At 36.1% G+C, this 17,903-nt stretch overlaps 1 protein-coding gene across 2 annotated transcripts in view; it reads left to right on the top strand.

Annotated features, from left to right (window-relative positions):
• The window catches only part of CEP57 (centrosomal protein 57), a 52,652-nt gene that overhangs the window by 1,501 nt on the left and 33,248 nt on the right, over positions 1–17,903 (top strand). The window contains exons 1-2 of one of the 2 annotated variants that reach the window (XM_082845206.1): positions 8,838–8,921; positions 11,057–11,213. In XM_082845206.1, the coding sequence (XP_082701332.1) occupies positions 11,093–11,213 (121 nt within the window). In that variant the 5' untranslated portion in view covers positions 8,838–8,921; positions 11,057–11,092. Of the gene's footprint in view, positions 1–8,837; positions 8,922–11,056; positions 11,214–17,903 lie in introns of those variants that run through there. The other variant, XM_082845205.1, reaches the window with a different exon arrangement.

Genomic DNA, 17,903 nt, shown 5'->3' with positions numbered 1-17,903 from the left:
AGGCCAGAAGTGATCTTCAGAGTTTCAGCACAGTGGGGGTAGCAAGTTTGTAGAGTGGTCAGGGACGATTAAGAGGAAGGAAGGAAGGAAACAATTGGAGTTATCCAGGAATTAGATCAGTGAAAAGGAAGATAAAAGACGAGCTATTAGACTATTAAGAAATGTCATTAAGTAGATGGATGAGATGATATAGGAGTTGTGATTAATCAGATTTAATCAGGAGAAAAAATAATTAAACATAATTGGGAAAGGAGGGCTTTTCACCACTCTCAAAACAGTACTTGGAGACTGAGCAAGGAAAACTCCTGTAAGTGTTGTTTTGAGCTGAACTCTGCCAAGGCCACCTAGCTGAGAGTGGTTACTGGGGTGTGGTCAACCCTTAGTCTTTAAGATACCCTGGACAGAAATCCTATAGAGTGTTTAATAGGAAAGCATATATATTTTTATATGCTAAGCTCAGCTTTAAGTGGATTCGAAATACTCAGAGTACACTAAGAATACCTAGGACCCTTTACAAATCAAAGTATAACTTTCTTAACTTTACCTGCTAAATCAAAATGTCTAATTTGGAAGTCACTATGTCTCAAAACAAAAATGACTAAATTTAACTTATCAGTGTATAAGAAATGGCCCTGCTTAGATACTTTAACTGTCCTGTCAGAAATAAGGCTGGCATTTCCAACAGAATTTAAAAAGCACTCCAGCTTAACAGATAGCCGATCATAAAATAAGGCAACGAAAGAAGACCTTTTAAAACTACAACATGAACTCAAGGCTACTCATAATGAGATTTCAGGGTTGTGAACATTAATTATTTCTATTGTATTTAACATTGATAAACCCAGCATAGGTATAGTAAATGGAAATGCTTTTAGGAGGCAAGGATTTGCATCAGGTAGATTCACAAATAACAGTCTTTGGGAAGCAGGTGCAATGTAAATCTCAAATGTGAACAACATGGAAGTAGGTGATACTTTTGAATTGTTCTTGTAAGCATTCTTTCTCTGCAACAACAGCAAGAAGAGTAACAACTAGCAGCTAACATTTATTGAAAGATTGCTATGTATTAACCCACTAGTGGAGAGCCTCAGGAAAATAAGTATGATCAGGCATAATGATAATGAAAGTACAGGCAGCCTAGTGTTGAAACAGAATATCTTTCCTGTTTTTGTTTTAAATTTTCCCCGGTAACCATGGTCAACACTCTTAGGTCACTTTGGACTTAATTAATAAGCTAATCTCCTAATTGGTCTCCCTGGCTTTTTTGCCAGGCCCATTGACAAACCTGCTGTGTATTTCTCTTAAAAGTGATTTATGAATGTATCATAGATTTCATAATGTTAAATATATAAAGGATTTATTTTTGAGTATAATAAAATGAATACCTTCATGCCCCTTAGTGCATCTTCCTGCTTCTCTTTTACTCTCTTACACACACACACACACACACACACACACACACACATTTTGAGATTATAATAATATATAATACTAGTATAGTACTATCCAGCAGGCATTTTAAATACTTTTTATATATTAACTCATTTAATCTTCATAATAATCTTATGAGGTTGGCCTTAGTATTTCCATTTTTAAATGAGCAAAATGAGGGACAAAGAGGTTAAGTCAAGGTGACACAACTAGTAAATGACAGAGCCTCTTTTATATTTCTGTATAGTGTAGTATCTTGATGGGCTTTGGGGATTTTAGGGTTTGTTCATTTGTTTGCCAACTATTGTAAACAGTCCTGTTGTGATCATCTCTATATGTTTCACATGTGCACAATTTTCTCTAGCGTGCCATTTCTCAGAGAGTGGTCTGAAGACCTTTGGGGGTCTACAGTGTCCTTCCTTATCCAGCCACTTTGTGGGAGACCAGATTCTTCATGTACATTAACCAAAACAGAGAGAATGCAGAAGCAAATAAAATCTAGCAGCCTTCTTTAAGCCAAGAGTTAAAGAGATTTGCAAAAAATGTAAAACAGTGCTGCCACTCTTTTCATTAAATTTTTTGGATGACATAGTTATTTTTCATTCAAAAATTATATTTATGGGGCTTCCCTGGTGGCGCAGTGGTTGGGAGTCCGCCTGCCGATGCAGGGGACACGGGTTCGTGCCCCGGTCCGGGAAGATCCCACATGCCGCGGAGCGGCTGGGCCCGTGAGCCATGGCCGCTGAGCCTGCGCTCCGCAACGGGAGAGGCCACAACAGAGAGAGGCCCGCATACCGGAAAAAAAAAAAAAAAAAAAATTATATTTATGATAACATCATGGGTTTAATATTTTTAAATTAGTAAATATCTTTAAATTTTCTCTGTTTTAATTTTTCATGTGATAAATATCAATTGATATAACCCACATAAGCAAAAGCTTTTTGGGGTCTTCAGTAATTTTTAAGAGTGTAAGGGCGTCCTGAGACCAAAAAGTTTGAGGAGCAGCGATTTTTGAAACACAGGTTTGTACTGCGGGTTACAACTTAGTAATGGCTTGTAGTGTATGTTTAGAAACTTAGGACTGACTTTTTTTGTTTTTTTTTTGAGGAGAGAGGAAATAGTTCAGTGAAATGCTGGGTCATAGAGTGTGTGCATCTTTGGCTTTATTTGGTAATGCTGAATTGTTTCCCAAAGTGATTGTACCAGTTTACATTCCCATCAACAGTCCCCTTTAATCTATATCCTCTTTAACCCGTGGTGTTGTGTCAATTTTTTTTTTTTTTTTTTTTGCTGAGAGATGAGTGTGAAGTGGTGTCCTGTTCTTATTCTTATTTGTGTTCTCTGATCATTGATGAAGGTACACTTTTTTTTTCATAATTTTACTAGTCTTTTGTGTGTTTTGTTCTTGTTCTGTGAAATGCCTCTTAGTATCTTTTGCCTTTTTTCAATTGGTTTGTCTTTTTTTTTTTAAACTGATTTATAGTCATTCTTTACGTATTCTGAGTCAACTATTAGGAGTCTTCTAATGCTCTTTGGCTTGTTTTTTTATGATATGTTTTGATTAGCAAGAGTTCTTTATTTTAATGTAATTCTTTCTTTAATGATTATTGCTTTTTGGCTAAATTCTTCCTTATAGCCAAGGCCTTAATGATATTCTATATTTTTCTCTACAGATTTTAAAGTTGGGGCCTATTGTCTTTTATTTGCTTGAAATTAATTTGTGTGCTTATGAGGTAGGGATGTTTTATTTATTTATGATACGCATTTCAGCATTGTTTAAACTCATCCTTTCCTCAGTGGTTTACAGTTCCAGCTGTAAGTATATTAATTTCCATATGTGTATGAACATGTTACTGGGCTCTTTGTTCCACTGATGTATTTTTCTATACTCGTTGTCTTAATGCTTTCCTTTTTCTTTTTTGGTCTGAGAGGCCAACTATCTTCCTTGTTCCTCAGAAGAAATGGTAGCTATTCTTGGTCCTCTGCTGTTCTTCAGTAGAAATTCTAGAATCTTGTATTGGAATTTTGATTGAAATTGATTTGAATTTCTAGTTCATTTTGGGAATAACTGATATCTTTAGGATATTGAGCTATCTGAACATGTTATTCCAGTTTTTTGGAGTAACATTTATTTGAACATTTTTCAGTAAAGTTTTATAGTTTCAGGTCTTGTATATTTATTAAATTTATTTCTAGTTACTTTATTTTTTATTTTTCATAAGTTGCATTTTCTAACTAGTATATAGAATTATTATTGATTATTGCATATTAATTTTACTCAGAAACTTTCCTAAACTCCAGTTCTAATAATTGAGGGTTCTTGGTATTCTCTGTTGAGACAGTCATAATAAGTGAAGTTTGGATTCTTCCTTTACAGTTTTAACATCTGTTATTTCTTTTCATTATCTTAATGTGCAGGCTAGGAAATAACAGCACAACATTGACAAGAAGTTGTCTTGTAGATAATCTTTGCCTTGTTCCTGAATTTTAAAGGGATGTTTTAAATTTTGCACCATTAAATATGTTCCCATTTTTTTGGTAAATTTTCTAATTACCATAAGAAAAAAGTTATTTAATAATGGCTAGATATTAAATTTTATTGACTACTCTTTTGCATTTGTTGTTCATATGGATTTTCACTTTAATGGGATGGATTGCATCAAAAGATGTTCCTAATGTTCACACAGTTTTAGATTCCTGGAATAACCCCGCATTGGTCATACTGCTTTATCTTTTCTATGTATTTGTGTATGGTCTGCTAAATGGTATTTAAATTTTTATGTACCTGATTTTTATTTCTTCCAGCTGTGTTGCACATTACATTTGAAAAGAAGGCAAGTAATAGTACATTTTTTATCATCCTTCACACTTAACACAGTGTCACACACAGAGACGTTTAATAAATATTTGAGGGGACTTCCTTGGTAGTCCAGTGGTAAAGAATCTGCCTTCCAATGCAGGGGACATGGGTTTGATCTCTGGTCGGGGAACTAAGATCCCACATGCTGTGGGGCAGCTGAGGCCACGCGCCACAACTGCTGAGCTCACGTGCCTCAAGGAGAGAGCCTGGGTGCCGCAGACTACGGAGCCCACACACCCTGGAGCCCATGCGCCAAACTAGAGAGAGAAAAAGAGAAAACCCACACGCCACAGGTAGAGAGAAGCCCAGGCACCACAACGAAGAGCTTGCATGCCTCAATCAATCAATCAATAGTCTTTTTAAAATATAAATAAATAAATAAAAAATAAATATTTGAGTTATAAGTGTTCCTAAGTAGGATGTTTGCCCTAACAACTAAAGCTACCAGGAAAGAAAGTGGTCAGGTTAAACATTTTGCCTTTAATCCTGAAAATTTTTCCTAGAATCATATCATTTTAGTCGGAAAAATATTTGGAAAGAGGACTGGATTAGGAGCTGGACTTGGGCTCCTTAGTAGCTGTGAAACCTGAAGCAAATGGTTTATGTTTTCTTAGTCTCTTTTTTCACCTACAAAATGGGGACAGTAATATTTGCTATGCTTGCTTCATAGGGTTCTTGTGATAATTAAAGGAGAATATGAGTGTGCTTAGAGAAAACAATGTGCTAACAAATCTAAGATACCATGTTCATTGTTCTGAAAATAAATCCAAGTATATTTTCCTGAACTATAAAGTGGAGATACTTTCTTACTTGCTTACTTGTCAGGAATGTTGTAAAGATCAACCCAGATAATGAAAGTGTAGGTTGTAAAGTGCAAGGTAAGTTTGAGGTTTATGGATTGTTTTTAGTATTAATATGAAAGAAGATAGCATAAACAGTATGCTTAAAGGATCCTTTGCCCTTCCATAGTTCTCAGGTACCATGGTTGGATGCATATGGCATTGAAGACAGAAAATAATTCTCTCTTGAAATCTTCCATAATTCCAGATGACTTGTTATTTTTAGAAAGGGCTGTTTGCAAGGTTAGCTCTTCATTGGCATCTGTGAACTTGAGTGGTAAACAGTTTCCTACACAGATCTAGAACTTTAACATAAATCAGGAAAGAGTGGCTTATTGTGCTTAAACTGTTCATGCAAACAATGTTGAACACCTGTTTTCCTTCTGGGAGTCAGGAATATAACCAGCCTCAAATAAAAACCTTGGCCACTGAGTCTAAAGAGCTTCCTTAGTAGACGCCACTTGACACAGCTGTCTCTATTAGTTGCTCGAGGAATTAAGCACATCCTGTATGACTCTACCTGGAGAGGAATTTTCAAAGCTTGTGCCTGATCTCTTGTAGCTTTTCCCTTTTCTGATTTTGCTTTGTATCCTTTTGTTGTAAGAAATCATAGCTGTAAGTATAACTCTGTGCTGAGTTTTGTCAGTTCTTCAAGCAAATCATTGAACCCGAGGATGGTCTTGGGGACCCCTAACTCTAATGGTGACAATATTTGGAACCTTCCCAAAATTCAAGTTCCGAAATACCAGCCAAGAACTAACCTTGCAGGCAGACCTTGAGTCTGCGATGTTAACTCTTTCTACACAGCCTCCCTATGACATTTGTGCTATTATTTGGTACAAAAGAAACCAAAAGCTTTTGTCTTCTAAGAGATTATAGTAACTTTATTGAATAGGATTATTCAGTTTTATAAGCATTATGCAGTTTTCCTGTTTTGTAACATTTATATAATTAATTCGTTCAACAGATTTATTAAACATATTTATTGTCTTTTTGGAACTTAAACCCTTAATGGGGTGACTGTATTCTTCCAACATGCAATTTTTCCATGCCAACTGGGTGTCCTACCATTCAATTCTGACACTACCTAGAGATAGTGCAAACACCACAGGTTAAGACACTAGGTCCCACAAGACTACCCCCATTTCAGTTGCCACCTGCAAGTCCCAGATGTCCCCAAGGAAGCTGTACTTCTGCCCAGCCAACGGTAGATTAAGGAGTTCTGACTCTTCCCCCGCCACGTTCAGTAATTTGCTACAGTGACTCACAGAACTCAGGAAAACACTACACTTACAATTAAAACTTTTATTAAACTTTTTCTTATAAAGAATACAACTCCAGAACCACCAAATGGAAGAGACACACAGGGTAAGATGTAAAGGGACTTCCATGACCAATCTGGACACTCCTGGGACCTCATTGAACAAAGAGTTTTTTAGGGAGGTTTCATTATGTGGGTAGGATTGACTAAATCATTAGCCATTGGTGAGTGAGCTCAATCTCTAGCCCCTCTTCCTTCTCTTGAGGGCACGGGGTGGGACTGAAATTTCTAACCCTCTAATCGCCTGGTAGGTTTTTCTGGCTATCTGCACTCATCCTAAAGCTATCCAGGGCCCCCACTATTACCATAACAAAGACACTCCTATCACTAAAAATTCTGAGAGTTTTTAAACCTCTTTCAGGGACAAAAACTAAATATATTTTTAATTTTTCCACAGGGCATAGAGATGATAAATATATCAGGTAGAAATAGTGTTTCTTAAAAGGGTAAGGAGATAGAGTGACAAAAGGTGCTACTTTAGATAGGGTAGTCAGGGAAAACCTCACTGACAAACTTTTGAGTAGATAACTGAGTAGTGGGAGGAAGGGAGCTTTCCAGGCAGAGTAAATATAGCAAATGAGAACAGTGTACTGTGCATTTTAGAAATCCAAAAGTTGGTCAGTATGGCTGGAAAATATGGGGGTGGGGTGGAGAGAGACTGGTAAGGGATGAGGTCAGGGTTAGCCTGGGGTCAGTTAATGTGGGATCATGGTAAGAATTTTGGTTTTTATTCTGGGATGGAAAGCCATTGGAAGGTTCTGATTAGGGGCATTACTTGAATTATTAAAGAATCATAACACCTACTGTTTGGAGAACAGACTGGGGGACCTCGACAGAAGTGGTTAGGAGGCTATTATGGTAGTCCAGACAAAAAGATCACAGTGGTGTCAAGCAGGGAATTAGTGGAATTGATGAGAAGTTGAAGACTTTCTGTATACATGGTAAAGACAGAGACCCAGCCAGGTATACTGAAAGATTGGATGTGAGATGTGTATGAGAAATGACTCGTGCAAGGGTTTTGGCCTGAGCAGCTGGGTAGGTGGTGGTGCCAATTATTGTGGTATGCTTTGAGGAGTTGGTTTGGGAAATAGATTCAAGAATTTGGTTATAGACATGTTAAGTTTGGGGTCCTCATATTGACATCCAAGTGGAGACAGCGAGTAGGAAGGTTGATTTGAATATAGAATTTCAAGAGGGAGAGCTATATATAACATATTTAAACTTGAAAGTTATCAGCAGATAGAGGCTTTTTGAAAGCCCTGAGAGTTGATGAGATCATCAAAGGTATCCATGTAGATGAAGACAAGAGGAGGAAGGACTAAGCTTTAGGGAACCTCCAGCATTTAGAAAGAGGAAGGAGAGAGAGCCCAGGAGATTCTGAGGGAGACGCCTGGGTGTTAGAAGGAAAAATCCGATTGTGGTGTTCCATCCACTGAAGGAAGTATTGGGATGAAGTGATCTGCTGTATCACATGCTTCTGGGAGGTCACTGAGTTCAGCCCTGTAAAAGTCACTGGTGAACTTGAAGAGCTGTTTCTCTGAATTGGTGAGGATTGAAGTCTGGAGGGGATTAAAAGGGAAGGTGATTAAGAAGTGGCAGCAATTACAAACAAGTATTTTGAGGGACTTCGTTATAAAAGCTGAGAAATGAGACAGGAGCTGGAGAGGAGTCCCTAAAGTTCAGAAAAGTCTGTCTTTCCTTCCTTCCTCACCTCCCTCCGCTTTCTCTGTTCCCTGCTGTCTCTTCCCTCCCTTCCTTTCCTCCTTCCTTTCTCTCCTTTCTCCCTTCCTCCCTCCCTCTTTCTCTCCCTTTCTTTCCTTCCCTCCCTTCCTTTCTTTCCAAATGGCAGTGTGCAAGGTCTAGTAGGGAGGGAGAAATAGATGGCATCTGGAGGGATACCATGTCCTTTAGAAAGGACAACCAAGACTGAGTAGGTAAGTGGAGATAGGTCTGTTATACAAAGCTCATTCCCTGTGTTATGTGTGTGAGAATAGATGCAAGTAGGTTTGTGGGTTCTCTTTTGAAAGCTAGTTAATTTTTCAGTTAATCACATAGAATATGATTGCCCTGATTCTACTGGAGGTCAGGTTGGTGTGACAACTCACTATTTTCTTATTATCTTTAGTTGTTTACCTAGTACTTTATCATCTTAACCATTTTTAAATGTACAGTTCAGTAGTATTAAACATATTCACATTGTTGTGAAACAGATCTCCAGAACTTTTTCATCTTGCAAAACGGAAACTCTATTAAACAACTCCCCTTTGCAACCTCCCCCCAGCCCCTGGTAACCACCATATTTCTACTTTGTTTCTATGAATTTAACTACTTTACCTCGTGTAAGTGGAATCATAAAATATTTGTCTTTTTGTGACAGGCTTATTTCACTAAGCATAATATCCTCAAGGTTCATCCATTATGTAGCACATGGTGGGATTTCCCTCCTTTTTAAGGCTGAATAATATCGTATGTAGGTACCACATTTTATCCGCTACAATTTTTAATAGACACTATGTGTACTTAATTGAGTTATCAGTTTCTTATTTCTTGGTTTAATTTTATTTCAAAATAGTTCTTGTAAATAATTTTTATAAAGCCATTTTGTTTTCTTTCTTCCTTTTGCTTTGGGTTGATTTATGTATTGTTCCTGTTCTTTGCTTCAGATTTCTGGCAGCAAATGAGGACATTGATCCAAAACATTTATAGTTAACAATGGCTTTCATTGCTTAAACCCTGACATTCAAAATGAGGTGACTGACTTAGAAAATGGAATATATTTAGAATTACTGTTCAAAAAAAAGTCTCATTATAACTTGCATTTTTATATTAAGACTTTTCTTAATTTGTCAACTGACCCAAGCAGTATTTTGATGATGTATACGTAACAAATTTTGTTGAAAGACAAATATTGAACTGTTCATTTTACGAGAGCTAGCAGGCAATGAATTTAGCAAAGATGGTTTGTTCTTATTTCTTGATTGGGTGTTTTGTTTTTTTTTCTTTTGGGTTTTGGTAAATTATTTATGCATAATCCTTCTGTTAATATCTGTGCAGTGTTTGCTAATACTAATACAATTCCTTTTGAAAATTATAAGTGAATTTGCTCATGGTTTATGTTCATAGATATGTTAAATGCTCCCTAACCATTGTTCTTTGAATGGTAGTTGTTAAATGATAGGATTCTAGTAGGTTGTATGGAGACATGAGGTACTCTGTGAAGAACAGTATTTAAAGTTAAGCTATATGGTTGATTATGCATGGTGTTTTGCAAGAGCTTTGGCAGTATTATATATTTTAAGAATTGAAAAACACCCTATTTTCTAGCCACCTCCAAAACTTGATGTCAGTTTGCCCAAAAGTTGAAAAAATGCCAACTATTAGTCCTTGTTGCATGTGAACACACGTTTCACAGTAGAGTAGCATGGATTTAAGTACTGCTTTTGAGACTTACCTCCTACCCTTTCCAAGCTCTTTTAGTTTTCACAGCCATAGTGTATGTTTTGTATTTGCTTTCTTAAATCAACTGGAAAATTGCATGGTTTTTAACATGGAAATATAGTCTTCAATTTTTAATAAGATTTAGATACAATATGGTTTTTGATGGCGTTTTATTCCAGGAGGCGGTTTACTGTATTGTAAATATTCATTGTTCCTTTTTAGTTTTCTGGACACAGGTTATTCTGGTACTTTATAGTCAGATATATTCTGGTACTATTCTGGTATATATTCTGGTACTATATAGTTCCCCAAAGGTAAGAGTTGAGAACCTAGTTTACTGTGGCTATTTGAATAAGAAAAATGGATGTCTGAGCGTTTTGAGCAGCTAGCAGTCATATCTTCCACCTGAGCTTTTCCCACTCTAGGTCTTTCTACCAAAAGGAAGTCACCTACAAAAAGCAAAACAGTTAGCATCCCCTGCACTGAAAATTATCATGTGGAATGTAATCCCAAATTGAACAGTATGACAAATGCAGAATGGTGTGTGTGTGGAAATAAAGTTTTACATTTATGTGTTCGATAAGCTTTAATGTTTTCTAATGGCTTCTTCCTTTTTTCCCCCTAACTAAATGTAAAATTTTTGAGACAAGGAATATGCCTTATTTTCTTTCTATATACCCCAGAGTTTTGGACATTTGATAGATACTCAGGAATTGTGTAGTTGATTGGGGAAAGATTAATTTAGTCATTTTCTAGCAGTTTCTGATACTGTAAAAAGATAATATTTACTTTTCTGAATATATATCTTACGGTACATATTTTTAAAATAAACTATATTAATAAATTAGACTAATTTATTTTCTAATAAACTAATTAATTAAACTATACTCACAATATTCATTGTGAGTACCATATTTAAGTATCTCTGCAGCATTTGTATTCAAGTTGTGTGAACATTATTTCCTTTTTATAGTATTTGGCATATGGCTACATTTAGACATATGAAATGCTTTAAAAGTTTTATTATTTTCAAGTAATGATTGAATTCTGTTGTGTTTGGTCAATGGACTTTAGTTTTTGCCTCCATCAGTGGAACATATGTATATATACACATGCTATTTGTGGTTTAAAATTTTGAAAGGTAATTTCTGTATTTTTATTTTTCAGAACATCTTAGCAGAACCATCAAAGTCTAATGGAAATATGGGTCACGATTGCTCATCTTCATATGTAATATATCCACCTGATAAGCCTTTCCTTAATAGTGATCTGCGACGTTCCCCAAATAAGCCTACATTTGCCTATCCAGAAAGCAACAGCAGAGGTAATAGAGCCTAACAAAATGGAGGTTTCTTTTGTGTGTTTATTCACTGCTTAAAAACTCTTAATTGTGTCTTCCGTTTATTGTAAAATTAGAGGAGGAGAGTATACTTCCCCCTTCCTGTTTTTAATTTTTTTTTTTTTTGGCAGTACACGGGCCTCCCACTGCTGTGGCCTCTCCCATTGTGGAGCACAGGCTCCGGATGCGCAGGCTCAGCGGCCATGGCTCACGGGCCCAGCTGCTCCGCGGCATGTGGGATCTTCCCAGACCGGGGCACGAACCCGTGTCCCCTGCATCGGCAGGCGGACTCTCAACCACTGTGCTGCCAGGGAAACCCCCCTTCCTGTTTTTAACCTCCTCAAAATATAATGCCTTTCTTTTGTTCCTTGATTATTAGACATCATCATCCACCTGATCATCAAGACTATGTAACTTTGAGTCATCTAGGACTGTTCTGTCATTTCCAGCATCACTCAGGAACCAAGACTTGTGTTTTGCTTCTGAAATATCCCCAAAACTTACAGGTTTTCTCTGTCTCTTCATTCTCATTGGTTTGGTTCAGGCTCTCATCATCTATTGCATAGATAATTGTAATACACTTTTAACCAATTTCTCTGCCTTGGTCTCCCTCTCATCCCCAGTTAACAACATTGCTGCCATTTGCTGTTACTCATCTCTCCCACTGTAAAGAAAAGTTTCAGCACCTCTCCATGGCTTAAATAATGAAGTCTTAGATTTTCTATAACTTAGGCTCTACCTGCTTTACCAGCTTCATCCCTAGCCACTCTTCCATTCTTACTTACCCACACATCCTTTGCTTTGGCTGCTTTGAAATATAGTTGTTCCTGAAACTTGCCATCTGTATTAGTTTTCTTGCTGCCTTAACAAATTACTACAAACTTCGCAGTCTTAAATAACCAAAATGTATTATCTGTAGGACTAGCAAGGTACTCTATTTAGGCTCCTGAAATCACAGTGTTGACTGGACTGCATTCCTTACTGGAGAGTCTAGGAAAGAACCTGTTGCTAACTCATTCAGATTCTTGGCCAAATTCAGTTCCCTGTGGTTGTAGAACTGAGGTTCCATTGTCTTGCCGACCTTCAGTCAGCACCAGTCTTTGCTCCTAGAATCTGTCTGCATTCTCGTGCTTTTCTTATGGTCCCCTACAGGAATGGTGGGTCATGTCTCTCTCATGCTTCAAATTTCTCTGACTTCTCCCACTGCTTCTTTCTAATTACAGCCAGAGAAAATTGTCAGCTTTTAAGGGTTCATGTATTTTAGTTAGATTGAGCCCAGTCAAATAATCAGATATAATTTCCCTATCTGTAAGGTCCATAGCTTTAATTACATCTCCCAAAATGCTTTTTACCATATAACAGGTTTTCAGGGATTCTAGGATTAGGACATAGGCATCTTTGAGTGTCTGTTTTGCCTACCACACCAGCCACGGTGAAAATTATACTCTTTTCTCTAAAGCCTGGATTGTATATTATTTCTTCATAGCAGTCTTCTTTTCTACCAGCTTCCTCAACACATACCTCTCTTTGCTGTCTTCAGATGTCTCTTCTGAACTCTCTTGGTCCTTTGGTCATACCTCATAGCCTTTACTTTTTTGTCTGGGGCGAGGGGTGGTGGTTTCTGTGTCTATCCATCCTATACTGAAAGTAAGTATCATTGGATTGATACCAGAAACGCTGTAAAAGTATAATGGATCATAATGATTATCTTGGGGCATTGCTACACAGTTCATAACACCATGTTCTGAAGGAATAAAAGAAGCTTATTTACTGTCTTCCACATTATTTTTTCTCCTTTACTTTCTTCTTCCTCTCCTTTTTTCTGCCCTTTCTCATTTTCCTGAAAACCACAAATTACTCACAGGCAGAATTTAGCTTTATTGCTAACACACTAGGTTAAACACTTGCTAACCTTTGCTTTGTGAATAAATCTGCCCCATTTAATTTTTCTTATTCATGATTCTTTAGTAATTTGCTTTTCTCTGAACTTTAAAAAAAGTCTTTAGATCGACGTAAAGATCAATGTAAAGATCAAAACTAGATGAAAAATCGTGATAGGATTAGTATCTAATTCTTAGACCTTATGTTCCTGCTAGAACTCTTGCATGTTTTTGTGTGTGCTTATTTTTTTAAAAGAAATCATTACTAAAATTTAACTGATTTTTGCTCCACTGTGGGCTTCAGTTATTTGTGTTTTGCTTTTTTAACCTATGTTGTTTGAAAGTTACACAACTTTTGTTATTTTTCTGAATTGCCAGTCTTTACCTGCTGTATTCTGATGAGTAGCACTTTATCAATTGTTTTATTAACCGTTAAATTAATCAGTATTTTCTTTATCATCATCTTTGAGATACAGTATCTTATGAATAAGATATTTCTAGTTAGTAAATTGAGTATCACCTATTGAAATTCTTAAAAGACACTTAAAAGAAATTTTTAAAGGCCTCGTGTTAAATTTATTTCAGCAAACACTTTTAATGTCCCATTACAGGCTAGGATTTACATTGGTAAGTATACTTAGATATCGTTACCTACCTAGTATTTTATTATACAGCCAGTACACAGTTTACAAACCAGTGTTATTCTGAGATTGATTTTTAAGATATTTGCAATGCATTTCCCAATTGAAACAAAAGGGTTCCTAAACTAATTTACAAACAGCTGTTTAACCCATATGTGGCTAAAATATAACACTTCTTTTATCTAGAAAATCATTAGTAAATATAATTGCCACACTACTGATTAAACACAACTTTAAAAAAAGAATGAAAGGAATGAAATGCAGTAACATTTCAGACATAGCAAATATATTTCATTTCATCCTCTCAGGAAAACTGTATAAGGTAGGTATATTCAAAATTAACTGATGAAGAAAATCTCAAAGATGATTACTTTAACATATGCAGTATCAAAACCATTTTCTCTTCCCACTTTTTCCCTGATTTGTTCAGTGAACCCTCAAATATTTACTGAATGAATGAAGGCTTATTTTGAATAGATACTTGCCATGATAAACTTTTTCTTTTATACTTAGTAAATGTTTTTTTCTCACTAATACTTTAGGGGGAAAAACTTGTTTTTTTTAGTTTAGTTATGGTTTAACATTTTCATTGATAAATTACCATTTCACTTCACTATCGGAAAATGACTTTGAAAATATAATTTGACTAATGCCATGGAATGAGATAAACTGTGCTTCTTGTAATTCTCATATTAATTTTGAACTTCAGTTAGAAAAGAAATGAACAAGAAATTCGAAATTATTACTGACATCAAAAAATGTACTAATGTTTCTAGAGAGTCCTTTAAAATAATGGTAACATCATTCCAAAGATTTTCAGTATAACCTATAGGTCATGTCACTTGTTCAGTACATTTCACATGATAGTAATGTGAAGAATGGCTTGGATGTTTGAAACAAGGTAAGTAGCTACAAGGTGGTTCTACTAGGCCAGTGCTTTCCAACCTTTCACATACCATAGTACATATGGACAATAAAATAGTAATACATATATAGCACACTGAGATAAACTGGTGGGGTTGGTGGCAACTAATCTGGGGTCTTTTACTGTCCCAAGCTACTCTTGATCCCCCTAAGAGCTGAGAGAAAAAACATCTTGGCGTATCTATTACAAATTTGTGTTGGAACACTCAGTGTTATTAGGACCAGTGTTATAGTCAAGTTATAGCTATTGTGTTAGGTATTGATAACAATTTACTGCCCATCTGTTCTTCTAAAGCATTGGTTCTCAATTTTTTGGGGGCCAGGAAACCCATTACATGTGTACATAAGTATTTCAATAAAGAATATTTTTCCAAATTTAAAAAACATACTATAAAGAGTGGCATTGTTTTATTTTACACTGTGTAAATCTCTTATTTCTGGCTTAATAGAAGACAGCTTAACTCTCATATCTACTTTTGCATTCCACTTGTGATGATAAATTGTTCTGATTGAAGTATGTGGGAAAGAAAATCTGGCCTTACACAGATATGCAGTTGGAAAATGAGTAAATTTTAATAGCCTTTCCAACAATTTGTGGCTATTCTTTGACACTACATCACAGCTTGGCAAATACAGTTTCTTAAAATTTAGCTGCAGTGTGGATTATGGAAACATTACTGAGTTTTTCATAATCTGGGACCTCAGAACCACCTACATGGTTGCATATTAACTAGAAGGATTTAAGATTCAGAAGCAGTTGTAATTACACCTGTGGTTTATTGCAGTGGAATCTGGAGAAATCCAGATTCAGGCTTCCAAAGTTTTTTCTTGTGATCACATAAAACACACTTCTTCCTCCAGCAATAAACTGCATAACTAGGCTCAGAGACAAGGGCTTTTATTTGGAATTGGTCACACAGACACTTTGTGCCTGCTCAGCCAGTCAAGATATTCACCATAAAACATATTGTTTACACAATCTAGGCAGACTTCTGCAGCAGGATTCAGTGCCCTAGTCATACAAAACGACCTTATCGGTTAGTAACATAGAGAACATTCCCAAAGCCAATTCCCAGAAGTTAGTCAAGGTTCAAGCCTGTAAACCCTTTTTTTTTTTTTTTTTTGAGTGCTATTCCACTGAAATGCATTGGTTTGTTTTGAACTTTGAATGGCTCTTTTACCCATGCATGACTTGTTAATTGTATTCACTTATACACACTTGTAAAATTTGACATTTCTTTATACAATATCAAAAAGATTACGTTTGTTAATATCACTTGATCTCAATAGAAGAAAACCTTTATATTGGGAAACTATAAAGCTCACAAAACAGATAACTTTTTTTTTTTTAGAATTTTAACTTTCACTTGAATTTTATCATTGGCAGCAATTACTGTCAGCTCTTTGAAGGCCCATGTCATTTGAGAATCAGGACAAGCTCATTAGGAAAATGACTAAATACCTTAAGTCTGAATAGTCATAGTCTAACAAAAGTTCTTTCAAATAAAAAGGGTGTTCTTTTGAAGGAATTGTTTTTTGTTCAGTTCACAAGTCAAACATTTGTGCATCAAGACCATTGTCCTTTGTTACGTACTTTACAGATGTATCCTTCCCATTTTATCACACAGTATTAAGTAGATGTGTACTCAAGTCTTGAGATTTAATGATTTTTACTGCTTCATCGAGGCCAACAAACAAGCGGCTTTGTTTTTTCTTACTGAGTGTGGCTGTGGCAAATACAATGCCAAAATTATTGTTTAGTGCCAGTTCTTTGATTTGTGCTAAAATTAGTAGTTCTACCCAACATTGCTCTTGCATCATCTTTGCAAATGTCAACACAGTGAAAAGAGTAAATAAAATCTTAGTAGTGTAATGAAAATAGTGTTGATCTCACAGACCCTGGTGATGAGCCACACCTCCCCATGGGGCCATGCCCCATGCTTTGAGAACCAACATAGTAAAGACTCTGAGTACATACAGAGTCATGTTTTGTTGATGTAAATATTTTTCACCAGGTGTGGGAAGAGTAGATAGTAGTATCTCTCTCCAGAAACTAGACAATAGCTCCTTGAAAGCAAGGACTATCCTAATTATTTTTATGTTCTCTTCTTCATCTTGCAGAGTGCCTTACCCATCATATGTGCTCTATAAATGTTGAACTGAAATTTAGGTCAGAAATTAGTCTAAACTGAAGCAATGCCAGTTGGGATAGAGAACAGGAGACTGATTAAGGAGAGATTTATGGATAGTTTGGTGGGCAGTGAAGAAGTCGTCCAAAATTTCTATTGTGGAGAATGGTAGTGTGATTAGGACAAATTACAGGAAAGCTAGAACATTTCAAGGAAAGATAATATAATTTTGGCTGTATCAAATTTGAGATGCCTATGAGTTAGGTGGAGATGAAATAGTAAGCAAATGAAAATAAAAGTGAAGTGTAAAAGAACTCTGCACTAATGAACTCAGACATGAACAGGGATACGGTAGTAAATGAAGCTATATGTGTGTGGAGGGGTTTCTCTGGAAAGAAGGTAGAGGGGGAAAGGGTTTTGGAAAATAGCACTGTTTAAATAGTGAACTAAAATTAGTGGGAATAGTCAGAAGGGTAGAGAACTACAAAGACAGAAAAATACTAGGGAAATTAAAGATGTGTACTAGTGATTTGGGTCCCCCAATGTCCCCCCCCTTAATCTGCAGCAAACTTGTGCTGATAAATTAGTGATAGAAGTATTCCAGATAACAGATAGACCCCACTTTGTTGTTAATGAGATGATACTGAGGTCTGCTAGGCTTAATGTACCCCAAATTCTGAATGAATGACAAGCTAGATTGAGAAGAGGAGAAAGTCTTTCATTCTTTTCGTGCTCTAGATGTTACTAGAAAGTTTTCAAACTTTGCACATTAGAATCACCTGAGGATCTTGGACTCCTGCCTTTCATTCCAAATATTCTGTGGTGGTTTTTGCTTGTTTGGGGGTTTTGGGGTTTTTTGTTTTTGTTTGTATGGGATATATTCTGGGCATTAGGATTTTTTAAAGCTCACCAAGTAGTACAGAAAATGCAGTGAAGGTGGGGAATCACTGATTGTCTTAGGGAAAGAAGGAATTATAAATTACTAAGATGAGGTTTAATTTTATTAGGTTAAGAGTTAGAAAGAGATTGCTGCCGTGTCTTCTAATTTATATTTTAGATGAATAATCATGGAGACTTTCCTAGATACGTTTATTGAAACAT

Source organism: Leucopleurus acutus (assembly GCF_964270905.1).
Source record: "Leucopleurus acutus genome assembly, chromosome: 8".
Classification (NCBI taxonomy): Eukaryota; Metazoa; Chordata; class Mammalia; order Artiodactyla; family Delphinidae; genus Leucopleurus; species Leucopleurus acutus.
This window is presented reverse-complemented; position numbering and strand designations above follow the sequence as displayed.